We start from the raw sequence: 23,977 nt of genomic DNA, 5'->3' as shown, positions 1-23,977 counted from the left end.
AATAGAAAAAACTGTGAATATCCACACACTTAATCCAGCACTAATGCTGCTAACTGAAATGTCTTTGATTAGTAACCTTGTAAACTGAAAAAATGTGCAAGCTGGTCTGGTAAAAATAAAGATCATTCTTCCATCAGTTTTGAAGCTGTTGGCTGTGAGAGCGTGGCAACTCCATGCATACATCATTATGTGCAGATTTTAGGACCAGATGTTAAGCTGATACAGCAGTTATGAATCAGTTGAGCTACTCTAACCTAGAGCATTGGACATTCTCTGAAAATGCCAGTGTGTTTGGAGTAATGGAGTAAGAATTTGGAAATTTGTTTAATAAATTCCAGCCTGGAGTTGTACAAATGTTGCTTCTGTTTCAGTGTGTGGTACTGTTTCTGGACCAGATTCATTTTTGTGTTGGTGACGTCTGTTGTTTCTTTTTGCTTAGCACACCGCCAATGAGGGTCATTGCCCTAATATGAGAACAGTAGAGAAGAGCAGCTCCTTTACTGCAACAGAACAGTATTGATATTCTTGTTTTAGATATTCCTGAAGGTGTGAATAAATGGTGTCAGCCCCAGGGCATGAAGAAAGAGACATGCAGGTGCCATGGGTCATTTGTCTGCTATAGAGCAGGCACCCAATTAATTTCCCTTGTCTGAGCTGCCATTAGCTTTGGATACTGTTACTATTTTTTGAGTCTAAATTTTGGCAGGCAGTGACCTGGTGCAAGTCACTGCCTTGAGGCTAAAGCAAATTGATTTTGCTTTTGCTTTTTATTAAAGGGGAAGGGTAGGTATTCATTTTAAAGATTATTACTGGCATGAGGTTTAAATAGAATTAATTTTGTTATTTTTTAGCAGTGTTTTCATGCATCTCTCCATTTTCCTGCTCTCTTCTGTTCCTTAAAATCTTCAGTCAAATCCTTCCTTGGCCAGATTATTATTGTGATATCTGCTGGTTCTTCTCATTCTTACAGTGTATGCACGTGTGAGTACCTGAGGGGGTATTGCTTGCTGAAGACAATTTAAATATTAATGGCATTTCACTGCTTCTGGTTGTCCCTTCATTACCATTCCTCTTGCAAGCACAGAGACTAGATCAAAAACTTTGTGTTGAGTCACTGAGTTCATTGCCCTTATGGTTGGTCAGGTCCCAAGCGCCTGGCTTGGGAATTGGTTAGGAGTTTAGCTTTGATTTAGGTCAGGCTTGCCCAGGAGTCTGTAGGAAGAGGAAATGGAGCACACATCTTTGTGTTGTAGAGTGTCACAAAGTGGAGGAAGAGCAATATGGGGATTATAATGACACCTGACCCCTTACAAGGACTGTGAGAATAGGTACAGAATATTGCATGCTCTTTTCTTTGCCCTTTTTATTCTAAAAGCCTTGTCCCTGTGCTGTACTGAGACCAAACTAAGTCTTGCCTGAGATTTGTAGTGAATGACTGCATTTGAAGCGGGTTGCTGGCTGCAGTATCTTTTCCAGAAGCACATCAGTGTTTGCAGAGTTAAATCGACTTGCAAGAATGGAGCATTTACCCTTGTGTGGTGTCCTTGCTTATCCGAAGCTTTTGCATTGGAAGCTGGTAGCACATCAGCTACTCAGCATTCCTGGGTAAGCAGGCACACACCTGGCCACGCTAATGATTACTCAGTTCCACTTAAATGCTGATCAGAAGTGAGGGCTGTATTTACAAAGTAAAAATTTCTCTAGTCTGAAGCACAGCTTGCAGTCGCAATGAACCCTTAGCAAGAGAGCCTGTAGTTACTGAAGGACAGATCCAGAAGACAATTTTAAGCATATTTTAGGATCTCAAGACCAAAGATGATTATCTATAGTATTTTGCTTACTCAACAATGACACTTGAAGCATGAAGAGTCAGTAGCTATCCTTGTGACTGATCTTCAAGACCTCTAAGCGACTTGTTCTCTGCCTTCTGCTTATGCAAAGACACCTGCCTGACGATCCAGATACCCAGCTCCCACCCAAAATTCTTTCAGCACAAGAGACTAGAAGTTGTCAGTGTTGAGCATGAATCTCCACTCAAGGGCCTTGGTAATAGGTGTTAGTTGGATTAGGATCCAAGTGTAGTGTTCCCTCTCAGAAACAGGAGGCTCAGCCCCTGAAGGAATGATTTGTGATCATTATTATATCATTATTAAGGACTATTCTGTATAAAGCCAAGCTAGCGTGAGGGCATATGCCATTGTCCAATTAAAGAAGCCTGTATGGACTGTGGTGAAATTCATCAGGCAAAAATTAAGCTCTGTAAGATATTTTTCTTTGTTCCTAGTTTGTGCATTTCATCAGATGGAGAGAAATTAAATTATTGTCTAGGGTTCCAGGCTTAAGTCTGGTTTATGTTGTGTGTCTGTTTTATTTGTCCTGTTAGGTGTTAGCCTTACAAGAGAGTTTGAAACACTTGTGGTCTGTTCCCACAAGACAATGTGGCATGCTGTAGTAATGAAACTTTTTTATAATTGAAGATCTAAAATACTTTTAAAATTTTACCTAACAAGCTACTAATTCAAAATGAAACATATTTTCCTTTCAAGTGTTTTTTTTTTTTTTTTTTTTTTTTTTTCAGTAAAAACGTGAAAAACAAACCCCACACATTTGAAACATAAAGACATTTTGTAATGACAAATGCTTTTCAATTGAAAATTGCTGTAGAAAACCTTGTATGAATTCACAGGAAACTTAATCTGGTCCTAGCTATAACAGCTAATTAATCTTGGAATAAATATAGCATGAATATAGTCGAGAGGAGGCACAGTTATTAATTATTAATAGTTAACACTGTAAGGCTGGAAGATAAGTACTCAGGGGAAAATCTTTCCTAAAAATCAAATTGAAATATGCAAACAATATAGGGGTGGCTATTTTCAGAAGTACTAGCAATGACTAGGTGTTTGTCTTCCCTCGATACTCAGACAGCGCTTGGCACCTAATTGCTGTGTCTTCGAAAATCTTCACAAATTATAAAGTAACTGCTTAGTTTTCTGGGAGATTCAGTTGAATCTCCTACATGTTTGCACCAACAGAAGGTCACCATGGAAATCTGAGCTTCTAAAAACTGCCTGTCAGTTCTCTGACCTCCAAGTGAAAGTCTAGACTGCTTAATTGCTGTTTCTTTTCAATCTGTTTTAACCCATGAAAATCAGGTCTTGGTGAAACATCTGTTTGCTTCTGACACATGAGCTAAATCTGCATTCCTGGGAGTTTGGTGCATGAGGCATTTGATCCATGTTTGTACAGCCCATTTTATATGGTGCTCAGGAATATTTTTCAGTTCCTGCTCCATTCACTTGCCTTCCTTAATTAAATAAAGAAGATAATTGGATTAATTGTTCTGTCCAGTTTGCCCTTTTTCACTATTCATATGATGAATCGTGAGGGTTTCATATTTGCTTTTTTTTTTTTTTTTTTTTTTTTTTTTTTTGCCTTTGCTTTTTGTTAGAATAGGTAATTGACTTTTTCAAATATCTATAAAAGCTGACCTGGTCTGTGCTGGTATTTCAGCTTGGCCTTTTAAAGGGAAATATCAAGCAAATTGTGTCCTACTTGTGCTAGATGAAAATAATGAAATACCTCTTAACTCTTTTCTCCCTGGGAACAGTACAGGACTGTACCTTGTCCAAGTTTCTCTTTTCTGTCCGAGACTTCAACTAGAACTGTCTGTAGGTGGAGGTTTGGTGGGCATGTGAATAGGTTAAGGAAAGTAAATTTGCCTATCCATGTGACTTGACTGGTATCCTGTCAATTAATTCTGGATTATATATCTATAAAGTACTTCAGACTGTAGCAGATTTCTTGAATTACTTTACCATTTTCTGAACAAACCTCACCGCCAATCCGTTCACCATTCCTTCAGAGCAAGATGAAGAAATAATGCATCTCTGTGGTCTAGAAAAGATTAAAACAAGCTAGACATTTCTGGTAAGCTGGTGACAGGCATTGTTTTCTTGCTGTTTCTTTCTTCTTCCCTACCCCCCCACAAAGAGATATACTGGCTAGAGGGAAGAGGAAGATTTTTTTTTTTTTTTTTTTTTTTTTTTTTCCACATTAGTTGGTTAGGGCTTGGGGTTCTTTTTCTCTTTTGTTTGGTGGATTTTTTTTTTGAATATCAGTGTTCTGTATCACTCTCAAAGTGTCAAACAAGTTTCAAACAGAAATACATAATAGAGCTTATCTCCAATATTGCTGTTAACTATATGTGAGAGTTTCTGAAAAGCCACAGATATTTGGAAATCTTCTTTACAAGGTATTTTAATATTACACTTTTTTACAAATGCTAAGTTTTCTTTTTGCAGTAGATTGTAGGGTTTTACAGATAGAATGAAAAGGGTTAAAAATGCAACCACCTTGGTCCAAGGCCCTCCAGTGTTGATTATGCTTATTAAAACTGAATAGTATGCTTTTAGACCAGCTGCTTCTGCAGCACAAATCTCATTTTAGTGTGGAGATTTTTTGCTTACGGAAAAAATCCTTGTACAAATGCTTTTGGCTGTGGTCAGAAGTGGTGCTTCAGTATCAGCATGTTCTTTTGTCAATCAAAACATCCTCCTGAATGGTTCAGCTAGTGTTAGCAGGCGATGTGCTAAGGCTCTTAACTGAAATGTGAGCGTAGCTTTTTGTCATAGAAGCATCTGAGTTTATTTTCTAGGAGAATAAAAGGTAAAAGATTTTTTTTTTTTTTTTTTCCATTGCAGTCCTTCTCTGCAAACTTAAAAACCAACTGGTGGGCATCCATATCTCCCTGTTGTGCATTGACTATCCATAAAGTAAACATTTAATGGAAAAGCACATTCTTTTCCCTTTCAGATTTTTAATTTTTCCTGTGAAACACAACATTGTTCTTTTCTGAGGGTACTGACCAAGAGTACAGTATTGATACATACTTTAGTTATAGGGACTGTAAAAGACAGCAGTAACAAACAGATGTTTACTTTTTTGAGTAGTCAGTCTTGTTCATTAGGATCATTATTCTGCAAAAAATGGTTGAAAGTGTAAGACTGAAATGTCCACTGCAAATTAATCATTAGACCATGACCACTTTAAATTTGTATGTGAAATATTTGTCTTATACTTGTGTCAACTACACTTTACAAATGTGGTAAGATCAAGTATATTTGCACACTACAATTGTAGTATTATAACTGCGTGGAGGTGGCTTTTCCAGTTTGTGTGCCTGGTAAAGCAAAAATCCTACTTCCTATTTTTGGTATCACATACATCTTCAAGGATGTTGTTGCCTTTGTGATTTGTATTAACCTCTGATCTTTGCTTTGCCTTTCCAGCACTGGCTTGAGCCCAACAAGTCCATCTTCAAGCAAATGAAATGTAAGTGTTGAAGTGTTGAGAGCTTGTGTTTTAATCTGCTTTTGAAATACCCAAAGGTGCTCCGATTTTAAATTTAAATGTACTTTAAAATATACTTTATTTATTTCCTTGTGGAAAGAGGAAATGTCCTATCTACTAGAAAATCCATGCTACCCTCATTTCACTTTTTTTTTTTTTTTTTTTTTTTTTTTTTTTTTCCCACACCTCTGCACATCAAGAGCTTTACTTTAGTGTGCAAGGTAGGAGACAGCTGAATTTGTGGAGTAGCAGATCTGGCAAGGAGAAGACCTGTATGTTCCATCTCTATATTTCAGTCAGCTATAGTCAGCCACTGGGAGATGGAGTGTGACAATCTACAGTGTTGTTTGTGTTTGCTTGTTTGTTGCTGCTGTTGTTTTTGGTTGCTTGCTTGCTTGCTTTCCACAACCCCTTGCTTCCTGCCAACGCAGAACATTAGTTTAAGATCATTGCTGCAGCCAAGTAAATTCAGGTGCTAGGTATTGGCAGTTTAGGTGGTGAATTCCTGCTGTAGACAAGTGGAAAATTATAACTGCTATTTCAAAACAACTCCTTAAAATAGAAATGTATCATTTGAATTGTCTTTTTGACATACTCTGATCTGGCTCATCTTTTTAATTAAATGGTCCAACTGTGAGAACTTCTTCATTAAACATATGTACTTTGATACTCAGAAGTTTACATCCAACAGCAGAAGAGAGCGTTTATTTTGCTGTTCCTGAAGACTTGACCTAGGTCACTGGGAGTTGCTTAACAGAAGTTGTCTGTCTACTTAGTTTATGAAATGAAGGAGAATTTTACTCACATATGTACCCTTTTGTGTGCAATTCCTTTGTGTTGCAAGCATGAATACAAGGCATCTTTTGTATGGGAGAGTGTTTATTTTAAAATGAGGTGAGGTTAAAAAGATTGTCAGATATGTAAAAACAAGCAAACAGAAAACCCCCTAGGTGTTGGCTGGATGATATGGAATACTTGAAAAAATTCTTCCACTAATGCTATAATAACATATACTGCAAAATGTGTATATGTGTACATATAAGTGTGCACACAAGTGCCTAGCATATCCAATGTGAACTGTTAGTGTCTAGTGTTTAGGTAGCTGGAGTGTTATGCAGTTTGCATAGCAACAAATTCAGGAACTCTGCCAATAGATGCACTGAGTGTGTTTTCATTTATTGAAAACAACTGTATCTGCATATAGATGTTGCCTAGATATGATCGATGGTAGTCAATAAATTCCAGAGATGCTGTGATGTGATGGGCTTATCAGAGGGCTTGTGTGGCTTTTGTTGAAGGCTCCTAATCAAAACTCTGAAAATGTATAGAAAGAAGCAAAATAAAATGCAGCTAATATGAGGTTATCAGCAACAACAGAAAATTAGAATTAGAGGCCAACAAAGGTGTTTTGTTATCATTGTTAGATTTAGCACACAAATAAAATTAAATGTGTTGTTGGCTTTTCACGAACAACTTCAGTTTAATGCTGCATAACTTTTTTTTTTTTTGTCACAGATGAAGGACTTCAGTTGCTACCATAACAGGTGCTTTAAGGACACAAAACAAGGACATATATTTTATATAAATGTGTAGCATCCATGTAGATTATGGCTAAATGTATCTTTCTCTACCACAGGTTTCAAGGACACTTTTGTAAGCGTTTTGTATCAGGACCCTCTCAATTTATTTTTCTAAAAATATACTATGTAGTAGAATACTAAACAGTTTCTAAAGGCACACAAGGTTAATTCATATTTTGTCTAAAAATATTCAATTCACTATGAAAATATTTAGATTCAGAAGCCAGTTCATAAATTACCAATATTAATTTAAAACGCATCACTGTCTCAGGTGACCTAAGTGAGGACTGAAATTAGCAGCAGGTGGAAAGCAAAAACTGAAGCAGTGAAGTGACTGGTTAACAGAACATACATTATGTATATCAGATTTCTGGGAGAAGTAGTGGCAGAAAGATTTTCACAGTGAGCCTATTAGATGGAGGCTTCCTTTTCTTTCTTCACCATTAAGGAATTCAGATGCAATGAAATGATCTATTTTGTAAGAACAGATATTCATTTTCTCTGATGCAAGAGTAGATTGTATTTAATACTAATGATTTTAAATATTCTAAATTCAATTGTATGCATTGATTTACATATGATTACAAGGCACTTGGATACCTGCAGCAAAAACAGAGAAATGCTGCATGCCTGATCTCAGCTACCATTTGTGGGGGACTTATTTTCCCCTACTCACTAACAAGTTTTGCTGTGTAATTACTCATACAGCCTTGTGTTTTCCATCTTCACTGAAATGATTTTGTCTTAATGTGATGTGTAAATCCTAGCTCAGTGCCTCAGCCATTTTTGCTACTAATTTTGCATGAGAGGGGGAATTTTAGTCTCTGAGAAGTGTCCCGAATGACTACCTGTCTTGTTTGTACTGTCTGAAGTCAGTGGCTGGCTGGCTGTTAGGAACAGTGAGCACTGTACTTCCAGAAATGCATTTAAAAGTTCCCAATAAGGCTACCTAAGGTAACTGCATCTTTGTAGATAAAGGTCTGTTTAAACTAGTGTTTGCATTCTTTGGATGCTGCTTTTTTTTTTTTTTTTTTTTTTTTGTGTGTGTGTGTGTGTGTGTGTGTGTGTGTGTGTGTACTGTTATTCTCCCCCTGATGTTGGCAATAAAGCACCTCTCTATTTGGCTATCTTCTAATACTTTTGTATTTTTTTTTAATGTCTGGAAACATCTTGGTGTAAGTCCTACTGGTCACTTCAGCAGTAATGTTTAAAAAGGATAGTTTTTCCATCCTCTCCTCCCTCGTCCCCCCCAATTCATTTTTAAGGTTAATTCGTATAATAAGAATGCAACTCTCCTGTAACGTGGGTTGTGGGAAATACCCAAGTATATGGGTTTTGTTTTTGATGACAGTGGAACAGGATCAATTTTATTTCTCTTAATTCAAAATGTACATTTTTCTTACTGTCTTACATCTCAGATGATCTGAGAAAAGAGTGCAAGAAGGCTATTTGCCTGTGTCAGGCCACTAGAATTTGGTAAGAAATATAAATTTCCTTAATCTCTAATGCTGTTGTCAAATCGGTGAATAGCTGGAATGAACCAAGGAAAACGAGGATGAAAGCGTAGAGATGGACTGTGCAAAACTTTCAAACCTATTCTTAAACAAACTCAAAATTAATTTTTCATGCCTCAGTACAAACCTAAAAAAGAATTTAACCAAATACGTTGTTTGTAAATTCATGCATAGTGAAGACATGAAGTTTCATGTGATTATTTGGGCACTAACCCGGAGTGCCCTGTATTCTTTATCTTTGACCCCATGCATATTTAATAACACAATTTGAAGCATTTTCATAACTGATGAAAATCCACCTTGTCCTGTGTTGTACTGTAACTAATTAAGTGCAATGAGGTTTGTGATTGATCAGGTATCTCTTAAATATAAAATAAAAACATGGGGTAGTGTTTTGTCTTAGACATGCTCAGCCAGTGGTCTGGATAAACATCTGATTCACATGTTAAGGGAGGAGGTATATAGAATTAACAGCACACATCTTAGGGTTCCCCAGAGGTCCTTCTGCAGCATCCATGAACATACATAAAGACAGTTTGAGTGTAAAAGATATATATATATATATATATATAAATGAGCAGTAGCTTTTGGTAGGATAACGTAGTTCAGAGACTCTGTAACATCAAAGAGCGATACAGGAAGTTTTCTGCCATAAAACAAACAGCACTGCCAGTACAGATCTTTGCAGATGCTGGTGTTTGTGCTAGGTGAAAAGCAGATTGTTAAAAACAAATCCTTCCCAGAAGTGGCAGCTGAGAATTTTCCATCCTTTTTCCTCTGTTTCACACTTCTAGAACTTCAATCAAGGTGTTCACTGTCTTTTAAAAATATATATTTTCCCTTAAATATTTTTTCTTCTGTTGTTTTAGGTTGTCTGTCAATGAAGGAAATTATAGTATGAATGTGTAGTTTTTATTAGGCTTATCATTCCCTGTAAGTGTTTCATATACATAGAAGACTTGAATGATTCAGGAGCAATTGCTTAAAAATAGATGCACCTGAAACTGAGTTCCTTGCACACTGGTGTCTGCGCCAAGGGGTATCGCTCTGACATCCCTCTTTGTTTTGTTTTTCAGCTAAGAGCTTGTTATTGACTCGTACATTGGATAGTTTGCTTTAGTCAAAGGCAACTGAAATATTAAAAACATACAATCAGTTGCCACAAAAAATCTTCCACACTGCGTATACTGTTCCTCCATGGGAAGCTAGGTCATGCTGTCAAAAGTTTCAGCATTTGACATAACTTAAGTAGTTCTATTCATTTTTTGCCTTCATCTCCTGTGTGCTGTTAACACACAAACTGGCAAACTAACAGCCCTATTGAGACAGAGTTTGCAGTCAGTACTATTCTCTGCACTAAAATCCTTTGAAATTACTGTAATTGTGAATCTTTTTTAGTGAGAAAGCAAAGCTTGTGATGGTAGGATATCCTTAGAAAGCCTTGGGCATTTCACTGCAACAGCTGCTCCTTATCTGACAGATAAAGGACCACTCTGAGAGAAAAGGCTTATAGGTATTATAACCCTGATTGTGTTCAGACTGGTTTGGTGTTGAAGAAACATTCTTCTAAATAGTGAGTTCTGTTTTGGGAAGGTTTGTTTTCGTTAGTGTATCCACTTTAATGTGTGAGTAAGAGATAGCAAGTAATTTTAATTTTGAGGAATTGAGGAACTGTCTGGTTTGACAATCTTATTTCTTGAGCTGATGCAATCTGTTGCCTGTCTTGCTTTCCACTACAAGAATATAGAGAACAAAAGAATGACAGTTTCTGTTGTGTGTTTCTCCAGTGCAGTAAAATCCATAAGACAAAGGCCTTAATAAACGCTTACATATCTGTGGTTTTGGAGGAACATTTGTTTTATGATTATTTTTTAAATTAAGATGGGGAGGAAAGTGGATAGTTGCATGCATTCTCCCTTTCATGTTTCAAATATTCATTGTTTGTGGCTTGTGGTCTATCTGGTGAAAGCGGACCAGACAAAGAGAATCCGCTGTTTCTTTCTGTAATTGAAGGGTACCACATTGTAACACATCTGGAGATGAATTAGATGGATGGGGTCATGTTCTTTTCAATATTTCACATTGCAGGTCAGGACTGTGCTGTTCATGTGGGTGTTGCTGAGAAAGGAAATCTATTTAGCAGGCTGCAGCAGCCTTGTTTTGCTTTCATTGCTGCTCTCCTGAAGAATACTGTTACAGAAGCCTGAGTCTAGGAAAAGGCTTGCAAAGCCTTCAAACTGTCCTGCCCAATCTCCTGCATATTCTATGTATTTAAGTAGAATTCTGTCATGTACTGTCCTCCTGCTACAAGTACAACATTTCTGTTATAAACGTAGCCGGTGACTGATTGTGCGCTGTTATTTAGTGCAGTGTGTGCTGTCCTTTTCTCCCTTTGATGCTGGGGGCTTTGCATGGGGACAGCTGTTGCTTTTCTGCAGCTACCACGTACCAGCAGAGCTTGGCTCTTACACCATTTTTCCTTTCTCTATTTTTTTTTTTTGTTTTATTTTTTACAACAGCCAAAGTTTCAGTCATTTCACTGACATCCAAAAATTTGGGTAAAGTTCAATACATTTTAAGTATCTTGTGGTAGGCTTGTACTGGGTAGGGCCTTGCAGAGCCAGCTGTCCTTATTTTTGCATCCTTGTTTCAAGCACAAACTAGTTTTAAATCTATCAGGAGATTTAATAGTCTCTCTTTTTTTTTTTTTTTTTTTTTTTTTTCTTGAGGAGTATCTCCTATTCATTTAATACAAGTTGACTTTTATATCAGGTTTTGAAAATGGATCCATATTCTGAAAGGACAAGTTTTTCTCCCTTACTTAGTTGTAACAAGGCTATTAAGAAAAGACGGAATCATTTACAATTATATACATTAACTTTTTGCTGTGCAATGTGATTTCTTCGTACATTGTTTGGTGACTGTTTTCCTTTCTGGAACGTTGAATTCAGTTTACCTTCTAGTTTGCCACTACAGGGCAGGAAGGAGGTAGCAATGTTGTCTGTTTCACAGCCAATTTCCAGGCACTTTAAGTCAATGCTGCAGTCACATGTAAACCCAAGCCCACAGAAAGCATTCTTAGTGCTTCTCTTGCCTTCAGTGGCCTTGTCCAGATTTGATTACCTTGAATGCTCAGACCATGCCTAGAGAACACTTAAGGCATTTTTTTTTTTTCTTTCTCCATTACCTTTTGCTGCTGCTTCCTTGCTTTCTTTTTTATTTGTTCTTTCTTATTTATTCTTTCTTATTTATTTATTTTTTATTATATCTCTTTTATCTCTCACTTCCCATCTCTTCTGATATTCCTCCCCGTGTCTCAAATAAGAAGTTATTTAAACAAAGAAAAAAAAAGAAGTGAAATCAGCATTTTTTTTTAATTGAGGATGACTGACAATATTAAGAAAAAATGTACTTATGAAGCCTTGAAAGGGTAAAATATTCTTTTATCTTCAAGAGCAGTTGAACCCTCCAAAGGATAAGAACCAAAACAGAAAATGTAATGCATTTTTATTTTCTGTTGCTTTTATATACACCATGGAATAATGTGATAACCACAGATGTGTTTCTGGAAATATGCAGCATCCAGGTAAATACTGCAGCCAAAGTAGCATCAGTAATATCAGGATTGGTGAACCAATTACTACTTGTAGTTTAGCACAAGCTGATGAGCTAGTAAACTTGAGAAGATGCTAGTGTAAAATTTTCAGTTAGCTTAGAAATTACTGATAGATTGCAGTAAGTAAAACATAATTCTGTTTCACCAGTTTTCTTCTTCCATTATCACTGTATTTTTGGTCTGTACTTTTTTCCACCTTTTCTTCTTTTCCTTCTGTAAAACCACCATCTCTTACAAGACTCAGGAAGATTAGATTGACTCTGTGCCTTGAATATACATTAAGACTAAAGGACTTTTAAAATTAACGAGAATATTTTGTATCTCTAATTCACTGATACAAAGCTGCATACTTTCCTTAAAAATAAAATAATTTTTTAAAAAAGAATAAAAACTTGTTAAGAGTCTACATGTTGAGAACTAATGTATTTGTGTGTAGAAACTTTTGTATGTTAAATATTTTAATAAAAGGTTTATAATGCTATACTTATGTCTCTAGGACACTTTCCCAAATTAGTGCAATGATCACATTCCCATTTTATTTGAAGCCTCAGTTCTTCCTCTTTTTCTGGCTGTCTAAAAATGACAGTGCTAGTCAACATTTTGGTAGAGTCCCCTTGTGCTGCTGGCAGAGTCGAGGCCCTTGCTGCTGGGACAGCAGTTCTGCCTTTGTGCTTCATCCATCCTCATGCTCTCTAATGAGTTTACCTGCAGGCCTGAGAGTTGCCATGACTTGTATAACAGAGCTGTGGCTTTTCTCCCCACACCGTTTGCTTTTTGAAAATACAATATTTTTCTTCTAATTTCTCACTGAAATCTAAAACATGAGTATTATCAGGCTACAGATAGCCCTGAGGGCTTTCCCTACCTCTGTATTGCACCTGATTTGGTATTTTTAAGTTCTCTACTTTATTTTCACACTTCTTTTATCCTGTTATGATTGTGGCAAGATTCCTCTTTATTAGAATAATGGTCTTTTGTTTGCTTTCAACCCCATCTGTAATCACCAAAAGATCACTGGCCTAGGGTTAGATAATATCTTGAACACTATGCAACACTAGGAAGTAAAGCTGTGTAAAGTGAAATCTTCTGTTACTGTGATAGTCTTTCTCTTTTTGCTTTATTTTTTCTTTCTCTCTTTCCCTCTGTCTCCCCTCCCCTCTCCCCCCCCCCTTTCCCTCTCCTACCTTTTTCCCTCTCCCCTTCTCCTTCTCCCTCCCTCCCTCCCTCCCTTCCTTCCTTCCTTCCTTCCTAGAAATGAAAGTGTATTTAAGGCCTACTACTAAGTTAGCTGAGGAGTAGGTAAAGTAGTATTATTAAATACTGGAATCAGAAACGGTGCTGTCTCTAGCTTACTTAGCCAAAATTAATTAATGGGTTCTGCCATTTTGTTGTCTGGGCATTATCATTACCAGGAATAACAGTTATTCATAACACCTTCATACCTCATTGTGATCAGACACAAATGTTTCCTATTTATCATTTGCCAAAGGAAAAAGGAAAGGAGGAAGGAAAAAACAAACAAACAAAAATACACTCAAAAGAGCAGTCCAAATGTTTTTCATACTGCTTGGATCAAGCAATAAGCCCTGTGAGGTGCAAAACCATGTATAAATTGCTTTGCATAGGCTGTCATTATTTTGCATGTGCTTTAGCCTTTGTCATTTATTCACTTCTTTTCATACTCATATATGTATTGGTTTTGTTTGATTCCTTACCTAATTCTTCAGAGCTGACCTTCACACAGACTTTGTAAGAGGCAGTTCCTTCAGAGTATCTGAGACAGTGTTGTTTGCTACAGTTCTCATGCCTTTTTTTTTTTTTTTTTAATAATATTTAACCTCATCCACCATATACCATGTGCTTTAGAGTGAAATTCTACCCACATGAACCCTTGAAGATTAAAGAAGAGCTCACCAGGTATTTTTTTTTTTTTTTTGTCTGTACATTTTTAACAAGTACAAAATAAGACTGCTTGTTGTTTAGGCTAGGGTTCACATCGTTTATGATAAAATGTTATAGCAGACAGACGTTTGCACTACTGACAACCTTTTTTTATTTATTATGATAACTACGGAGATTTAAAAGCAGCTTAAGGGGACTCGTCCTAACATACAGAGAACTAGGGATACTGTTGCAGAACTTCCAGGAAGTGGCAATGATCAAATTGCTGGGCAAGTATTATGCTGAGTCTTGCACATAGAAGGATTGTGGACTTTATTAAGTTTCTTTTGTTTCTAAGATTTTCTTTTATTGTGTGTGTCAAATAAACTGTAAAGCTTAATTCAGTAGCAGCTCTATCTTTTTTAACAGGAACATTTTTTTTTCTAATTGAATTTTTGAATTGAAGTGTCTGTCTTTAGGACAAGGAACAATATCATATTTCTAAAGCATGGATGGAATTTAGAAAACTGATGTAGAAGTGAAATGTATGTATATTTTTAAAGTATAGCTACTGTAGAGGTTAAGAAGACTTGTTGCTTACATTGGAATTTTCCAGTGTTTTGAAAATACACATGGGCAATAGATCAGATGTACTTGATGAATGGGATTTTTGCCCTTCCTACTAACCATTTTGAACATTCTGTTGCTCCAGATATTTTTCAAGAAGAGCACTGGGCAAAAATATAGGGAAGTAACAACTACTTTTACTTCTGCACCAGCTGTGCAGGACTGTATGTCTGTTGTACCACATTGTTAGCAGGACACATTGCTAACTAATAAGGGTGTGTTCAGAAGCACAAAGCAGTGGAGCATTTGTTGCCTTGAGCTCTTCATTGATGCTTTCCCCAAGCCCTGCTAATTCTTATGCTCACAAGTCACTTTGTGAATAGGGGCAATCCCACTATCCCTGGTCTCATAGTGAAAGTTTCAGGAACAGCTTGCATTCTGCTGAATGGTAAGTTTACAGTTTGTATAGAGCAGCTGGAACATGCTGTTCATACCATGGCTGTTTATCTTGGGTGAAGTACTGAAACTGTTTAGCTGAGGGAACAGGTTATAAACCGGGAAGTTTAGGGATTTTCATTATTTGTATTTGTCCTTGAATGAATGTTTTACTTTTTATGAGCTGTAGTTTAAATCTTCTAGGAAGGTGTAGACTTTTCTCATTCAAGAGCCTTATTGATTGATTTTTTTTTTTTTTTTTCTTTTAACTGCTTGGATACCCTCCCAGCAGAAGTTTTATGAAAATGCAAAGCACCTTGAGTTAGCTCACTGAAATGTATTGTGCTATCAGTACATTTTAGTATCTCCTGGAACACTTCAGATTGATTTTTAAAATCAAGCTACTGTTTAAAAATATTTTATGGACTTTTATTAAAACCAATACTGTTAAGGTACTAGACAACTGTAAAAAGGAGAAATATTCTCTCTTTTCATATGTTCACCTAGTGCACATGGGTTGTTTTTGCATTTGATCAGCTTTATAGTTTCCCGATGTTACTATTTGTAAAACTTTGCTTGGCGTCCAAATTTCCAAGGTCTCTTATGCAATAATAAGGTATGGGAAATACTCTTGAAATTGCTAAAGCAGAAGGTCAGATTCAAGATGATGATATTGGCTGGAGCTCTTTTTTTTATTATTATTATTATTATTTTTTGCCTTGAGTTGAAGCAATTGGTGAAACTCAAGGAGAAGGTCAATTAATATCTGACAGAGGGCAGTCATGAAACCTTGACAACTTATTGACTGTTTGGTATGGCTTTTTTTGTTTTGGTGGTAGGGGTTGGGGTTTTTTTTGTTGCCCCCCGGCCCCCCCCCCCCTTTTTTTTAGGACCTCTTTTCTATTCACATGTTCCTTTCAATGTGTGCTTAAGATGATTGGAAAATAAATTAATAATATTGTCACCCATTGAAAGCCATCTGTACTTTATAGCTGTATGTATGGTCAGGTGAGTCACAGTATAAGTGCTTTACATTTCTCATACTGTGCATGCCTAAATCTATCACAGAGCTGATCTCTTCCCTCTTCAGCTGTGTAGAATTTGTTGGGTGTCTGTAATCCCCATTTAGATGGTGAAATTAAGAGACAGTAAGACTCATCCTGCCACATTGTCATACTGTTTTGTTCAGAATATTAATTGACCCTGTCTAAATTCCACATGTGGATTATTGTTGGTGCAGTCTTTGTAAAAGTTTTATAAGAATAAATCTTTAATAAAGCATCTTAGAGGTATCAGGGAGATGTGTAGATATTTTAAAAAGCTGATTTTCTTGCTATTCATTGGCAATATTTAATGTAAGAAAAACATATATTCAGTATGTGAAGCTGTGTATATGGGATTAATTGTGTAATTTCTGTGAAAATATTATAAAATAGAAAAATAGTACTATGGATTCAGACATCCCTAGCAGGAAGAAAACTGAGTATTCATCTTCTCAGACTACTACTGCTGCTTCATTTCTATTCTACCTTGGGTAGGTTAGACTGTAATCCTTGAGGTAGTGTATTGTTTTACAGTGGGAGTGTTTTCAGGAAATTAAGGTGGAGAAAGACCTAACTGAAGTCATTCCTCTGTCTGCAATATTATTGAAAAGAAACCATGAGAATCTGAAAAAATGTGTACATAGCGGCCGGGAATGCCTTGGGCAAAGCATCAAGCCATGCACTTGCCTGTCACTGCGTTTAGTTCCACTGTTCAGGATGTGGGAGAATATTGTCAGTCACATTATACCATTCCAGCTGCTTACTTTCATCTTCTCTCATTTTAATTAATGATCACTTCTATAGCTATGCTTTTGAAATAAAATCAATGCTTGCCCCTGGATATTAAAGCACTTGGAGATACAGCATTGCTGAATCAGTTCTGTGAACTCAGACGCTAAGGATAACTAAAGAATTCAGGACAAATTTTCAGCATTTTGCTGAAGTCACAGGCTCTGTGTGGTCCTTGATCACTGTGTTCTCTGAGTTGGCTAATGTTAGGATTTCAATCCAAAAGTTAACTTCATTAGCCACGGGGATTGATGCTTTGAGCTGTCTTGTTTCTGTAATTAACAAACTATGTGAAACCTGACCTGTCGACAAACCTGTCAACCTGTCGTACTGCACTTGAACGTTTAGCTTTCTTATCCCTTTAATTTGTGTTAACATGGATTTAAATGGTCTGTCCTTGATTTTGGAAATACTGCTTCCTCAAAGGGGCAGTGAGGCCACACCTGTTTGAAACTACTTTGAGGAAGGCTAAAACCACACTTTTTCTATAAGAATCAAGCTATTCAGGCAGTTTTCTCAAAGTCTTTTAAAAAATGTGATGAGAAAGTAGCAAGGATTTAACATATTTTGCTCAAATGAGTGGGCCTCTGAACTTAATTCAGGAGTACTGGAGGGTCTGCAGGTTACAACACAAACAGTGAATATAGATTGTTGAATGGTTTGTGTAATATTTTAAACAGAGAGAAGCACTCAGCCTTAGTGAGGAGACTGGAGGTCTTCGGTACTGTGGACATCTCTGAGGGTTTGACTTCTGCCTTGTGTAGTATCTTGAGAACGTTGGTCTTTTCTGAGTGATGCATCTGTGGCTTTCTGCCTCAGATTATCTGATAGTTTTATTGGTGATATGAGGTCAGAGCACAGTTCTTCAGCTTGGGAAAACAGCATTTAACTGTTTTCACTGAACATCCTTAATGAAAGGAATAACTACTAGTGTTAAGTAGGCAACAGCACCATAACAAGCGGGTCGGCACATCTCTCTTGTTCCCTGCCAAAATACCTGTAAAAGATAACTTCAGTCTCTTTTCTCATTAAATCAGCATCTGGTCACAATCTGTTTTCTAGCTGACACTCCACAGGGCTGGGGTAGAGACCAAGAGTACATATCCATGTACTCTTGGTCTCTACCAAGAGTACATTTGAGTCAAATCCAGTTGGAGGCCAGTCACTAGTGGCGTCCCCCAGGGCTCGGTGCTGGGGCCGGTCCTCTTTAACATCTTCATCAATGATCTGGACGAGGGCATTGAGTGCACCCTCAGTAAGTTTGCAGATGACACCAAGTTAGGTGCGTGTGTCGATCTGCTCGAGGGTAGGAAGGCTCTGCAGGAGGATCTGGATAGGCTGCACCGATGGGCTGAGGTCAACTGCATGAAGTTTAACAAGGCCAAGTGCCGGGTCCTGCACCTGGGGCGTAATAACCCCAAGCAGAGCTACAGGCTGGGAGATGAGTGGTTGGAGAGCTGCCAGGCGGAGAAGGACCTGGGAGTGATAGTGGACAGTCGGCTGAATATGAGCCAGCAGTGTGCTCAGGTGGCCAAGAAGGCCAACGGCATCCTGGCTTGTATCAGAAATAGTGTGACCAGCAGGGCTAGGGAGGTGATCGTCCCCCTGTACTCGGCTCTGGTGAGGCCGCACCTCGAGTACTGTGTTCAGTTTTGGGCCCCTCGCTACAAGAAGGACATCGAGGTGCTTGAGCGGGTCCAAAGAAGGGCGACGAAGCTGGTGAGGGGCCTGGAGAACAAGTCTTACGAGGAGCGGCTGAAGGAGCTGGGCTTATTCAGCCTGGAGAAGAGGAGGCTCAGGGGTGACCTTATCGCTCTCTACAGATACCTTAAAGGAGGCTGTAGCGAGGTGGGGGTTGGACTGTTCTCCCACGTGCCTGGTGACAGGACGAGGGGGAATGGGCTAAAGTTGCGCCAGGGGAGTTTTAGGTTAGATGTTAGGAAGAGCTTCTTTACTGAAAGGGTTGTGAGGCATTGGAACAGGCTGCCCAGGGAGGTGGTGGAGTCACCATCCCTGGAAGTCTTCAAAAGACGTTTAGATGTAGAGCTTAGGGATATGGTTTAGTGGGGACTGTTAGTGTTAGGTTAGAGGTTGGACTCGATGATCTTGAGGTCTCTTCCAACCTAGAAATTCTGTGTGTGTAATCTGTGTGTGTAATCTGTGTGTGTATATGCATATACTTTCTTTATTGCTGCTAATTTTGCTCTTCTCCTTACTTTCTTTTACTTCATCTTTTACTGCAGTCGGTACATTGCAGTTGGGTTTTTTTTTGCACAGAGGATGATAAGTCTGGGTCAGGAGAGCATTTTTTCTTTAGCCTTTTGTACAGAATCACATACAGAAAAAACTAACACAATATTCCAGGGTTCATTGTAATGGTTAAGATTATTCTGGCTCAACAGGCAAAGACGTAAAGTTGCATGAAAGGAACTATAGAGACCATTCAAATCCACTGTATGCACAGCATCCCAACACCCTCTGTGCAAGGCACAGATGTTTTTGCTCTGTGCCTCTCTTCACTATTCTTTGATCAGAGGTCAGAGCCCTGGGAGGGTCCACAGCTGTGAAAGCATGAGATGCTGCACGTGAACAGAATAGGAACAGCTGAGGGAGTATGAGCAGATGGATCCAATGACCCATCACACTCGGTCACAGATTTTTACGGCTTAGTTCTTTTCAGTGTTCTTGTTTAGGTAATAAGTAAATCAATGTTTGTTCTTTTTTATGTAATAAAGCAACCCAAGGCCTCATGCCTTATTGTCTCGAAATCCCTACATTATACTGTGTATGCATAATTAAAATGAGAAAATATGAAGTCATTTGAGGTCCTTAAGGAATGATGCTACAGCTAATACTGTATCAAGAGTAATCCGTGATTATTGTAGAAAAAAAATGAGAACTAGAAGGGGACATGGGTGAGTAGCTGGTGGAATTAACCAAAGATGGATTATTTCATCTAGCTGTCATCATGCATTTTTTTCGTAATCCATGTTTCCTAATCCAAGAAGCAGTTCTTCAATTGCTAGACTGTCATAAAACAGTGTAGTAGGTACTTTGGTACAAGAAAAGCAGATGAAAAGTGCTTAACTGGAAGTCATATAAAATGACAAAGACGGGGGATATAAACATGGCAAATTAAAGAGCCCTGAGTGAGCTAGCCTGGTCAAGCAAGAACAAACAGTACAGCTGCATGCATGCAGGGCTTGTCTACCCTGTCACAAACAGCTGTATTCAATGCTGCTTCACACTGGAAGATCTTGTGCGTTTCCCTCCAGATTGAGGAGCTAGTTGGGGCCATTAGTCTTCCTTTAGATTACTAATGCTTCAGTATCGAGCCATTTAGACTTGCTTTAAGTTCATCCTTCCAAAGATGAGCTAATACTGGGTAGAGATGTGCTGCTGAACCCTATTCCAGATATAATTTAGGAATACCTCTACCACCTTGGGTGCCCTTGTCAGCTCTTCTGAAGACATGCCATGGTAGCTATTCTGATGCTGCTGCAAGCCCACTTCTCTGTTTTGGCTTTACAGAGGTAATTAGCAGTTGTCAAGTGAGTTTATAGTTTTAATAGTATTGGATTCACAATCAAATAAAATACCATAGGACTTAAAAATCAGTGAGAGTTGTTAATAAGAGTACTTCGTACTCGCAGGCTTGCAGCTAACATTCAAGGGGGTAAAAAATAAATTAAAAAAAATATAGGAGGATTTTTTGGTGAAGCTTGTGCATGAAGGAGAGCTGAGAGGTTTGTATTTCCTACTACACTACTACACTTGCTGCTACACTTTTTTTTTTTTTTAGTTCTTAGCATTAGAACAACTTTCCACAAAGCATACAAAAAGGCATTTGTCCTTTTTACAGAAGCTTGTTAATACAAAAGTCATGCAGTTACCCAAATACGTTAACAAAGTGTATCTTACTAGTTTTGTTTTTTGATATTTGTGGGTGGATCATACATTTGGCCTTTTCTTAGTAAGAGAAATAGATTGTTTGTTCTCGTGTTTGAACAAAGGTCATGTTTTGAAGTCACAATGGCTATGTCCCTAGCTTCTAATTCTTCTTATTTGGCTTACGACTGATCAGGTGAATTGTAGGGCTGACTGCTGTACTAACACCACTGTGGCATACTTATTAATGTGTGTGTATTGTGCAAAAGTTTTGAGGGGTTTAAGCCACTGCAGTGTGAATAAAACTTTAATATTTTTCTAGAAAAACAAGAAAGCATATAGATGACCATCTCCATATCTGCATTCACTAAATTTAAGTTTCTAGAATTGTTCTATTAGGAATTTTAACAATTAATTCTTACCTGTTCATTTTAGTATATTTTTTTTCTGGATCCGTTACTCATGAATTTGTCTAATCCTTCCTTTTTTTGGACTTAGTACTGTTTTTATTTGACAGTGGCACCTCCTGTGGCACTTAGAAAGTACCTTACACAGCAAGTAGTGGACTTTCACTGCCTTAAGCAATCCCTTGATTGCACTGACTTTCCCCAGCTCTGGTTTTGCAGGACTTGGCAAGCAGCAGTTCTTAATTCACCTTTCCCACTGCCTTTGTGATTTTGTAAGACTCAGTCTGACTTCCCCTTGGTCACCATCCCTCCTTGCAAGGAAAGCTCCATCCTCTTGCTTATTTCAGTTGTTCTCTTTATCAAACTCAGCTGTGTCCTCTATAGGATGCAGAGGCTAGAGCTAGGTATAGCATTTAAGATGTGATTACATCAAGGCTTTGAGTAGCAACAAAATGCCCTTGTGTCTTGTTCTGAGTGTTTTTCTTAATGATGCTCAACATTATTTTTTTATTATTATTATTATTTTATTATTTTTTGGCTGCAGCTGCACACTGAGTTGGTGATTTCAGAGACCTGTCAGTGGTGACTCCAAGATCTATCAGTCAACTCTGTATTTTATCAATAGCGTGTAGATTGATAACTTTCTTTAAGATAACAAAATAGTTCACAAATATTTCTGAGTAGACAAGTAATGCCTTTTTTTTTTTTTTTAGAGGATATATTTTTTTCTATTAGTCTTACTGTCTAGGTGGCAGGGTAAAGCAGTGACCAGCTGTTTTCTTAGTTGTAGTATTAGATACTGGCATATAGTAATTAGTGCTTAGGTTAGATCCATAGACCTTGGCAGGAAACAGGAGCTCCCGCAGTGTAATTGATTCTGTCAACTGTAGAATCTGTAACTGTAAAATTAGTGTCCAGAAGAATGTTCATAAAGAGCTCATAAATTCTTCTTGGAGACGAGGGCACCCAGTCCAGGAATAATGAAAACAGTACAGTCAAAGCCAGACAATATGCTGAGATAATTTTTTGAAACATTGCTGGATCTCTTAAGACAACTGTGTCTGTTGGCTGGAAAGATTGTGGGAACATTGGGAAGAGAAATGTCTGCTACTGGAACGAGTGTAGTGACTTGAGCATAAGAAAAAAAACAACACTGTGTGGACAAACCACAGATTTTGATTGTGATAAAGCTTTCTTTCCTCACTGAACAACTTAAAATAGGTGAAAATGGACCGTTAAACAATTAGAAACATGGTTTCTGTGGGTCACAAATACTGCCTGAAAACAAGAACTGGTACTGCTGACCCTTCACCTGTAGAAAGGGCTTGGCTAACTTAGAGTTGAGTCATCTGTATTACAAACAGATAATAGATGGAAATGGGGTTAGTCATTGTTAGACAACTGTGAACATAAATGCTAGAAGCATATGTTTGCTGCCTTGTTGGTAAGCCTGAGTATTTAGACAAGGCTGTAAATCAGGCTATAAAGTTGTGCTAGGGCTTAGAAGAAACACAGCAGTGGTGGAAGGGTACGAAAAGCAGTGAAACAGATCTGAATCTGTTGGTTATTTCTGTTAAGTGTAGGCAATTTTAAGTATGTACATAAACCTTATTGAAGTCAGTAGTCAGGTGCACATTCATAGGTCGTTGATGATCTAGGACATAAATTACTTTAGGAGGATTATAGGAAGTGTCTGAGGCAGAGACAACCTATTGCAAAGCTTACAACTTTAGTGTTCAGTCCCAAGTGCATACATCTCTTTCATTTGAAAGAAGTCCATAATGTCTAGGTTTTATTTGAAGCTGCTCTTGTTGCTTTGCCTGAAGAAGATGTATCCCATGCAGCTTGCCGTGTGGGTGATCTCTGAAAAAAAGGCATCTAAACTCCTATTCTGGTTTGCATGGATATTATTTTGCCCTCCTTGTAAGTTCAAGTGTTTCCCTTGTGTCCCAGCCAACAATTCCTCCAAGCTCCACTGGGAAATATGCTCTGTGCCTCTTTTCCCCTCTTAACTGCTGCCTTCTGTCTTAGAAATGGCTTTTTTTCCAGAATTGAAGTAATTCTCTGGAAGTACAATTTAGAACTGTTTGAACAAGGATTTTAAAGACATCAGAAAGGCCAAACCTGTACCTGGATTTCGTACCAATTCCGTACCTGGATTTCAATGGTCAAATTCAGGCAGCATCTCAGTAGCATAGAAACTTCATGGCCGAAAAAAAAATAAATTTTAGTACTCTTATTTCAAGAATTATGAATGTAATAGGAAGGTATGTGAACACTTCAACAGATCCCACCCCCAAAACAATCATGAACCTTTGCAAAACCAACCCCCTTTTATTTATGGGAAGAAAATAAACAGAGCTTCTCAGACTAGCAAGCACTAGGAATTATACATTTTAAAGAAAAATGAATCACATCTATGGCCCACTTCTGTGACAAGCTGGCCTACGTGATGGCTTGAGTTCACCTGAGTTATTTCAGGGCTATCATTGGGAAGAAAACAGCTCTGAGGCAGATGTGATTTTCTGTAAAGTTAGGTCTTATGTGCTGGTTTGGTTGTATGTTCTCTGCTTACTCTTATGTATTTGCTGTTGACATACCTCTCAGCAAAAGAGTATAAAATTCTGTTTTGACAGTTTTTACAGATAGGAAATATTCCCTAGTTTGTCAGTGAGACAAAACAAGACAAGGAGAAAAGTGTTATATTGAACTTACAGGAAAAAAAAAAAAAAAAAAAAGTCATAATGGAAAGTTTCAGCAACTTTTTAATTCTGATTTTTTGTAGTTGTTGTTCTGAACAGCTTACAAAACCAGTGATTTATTTGGGAGTGATGGATAATAATAGCTTTTTGTTGGTCCATGTAACTGGCAACAATGCATATATTGAGAATTCAGATTGAAATAG

The 23,977-nt window shown here is 37.7% G+C and overlaps 1 protein-coding gene across 3 annotated transcripts in view; it reads left to right on the top strand.

Moving 5' to 3' along the window:
• Positions 1–23,977, top strand: part of FRMD3 (FERM domain containing 3) — a 149,615-nt gene that overhangs the window by 74,759 nt on the left and 50,879 nt on the right. For all 3 annotated transcript variants that reach the window (XM_035309396.1, XM_035309397.1, XM_035309395.1), the window contains 2 exons: positions 5,292–5,334; positions 13,901–13,979. In XM_035309396.1, coding sequence (XP_035165287.1) covers positions 5,292–5,334; positions 13,901–13,979 — 122 coding nt within the window. The remainder of the gene's footprint in view (positions 1–5,291; positions 5,335–13,900; positions 13,980–23,977) is intronic.

This window comes from Oxyura jamaicensis, chromosome Z (genome assembly GCF_011077185.1).
Source record: "Oxyura jamaicensis isolate SHBP4307 breed ruddy duck chromosome Z, BPBGC_Ojam_1.0, whole genome shotgun sequence".
Taxonomy (NCBI): Eukaryota; Metazoa; Chordata; class Aves; order Anseriformes; family Anatidae; genus Oxyura; species Oxyura jamaicensis.
This window is presented reverse-complemented; position numbering and strand designations above follow the sequence as displayed.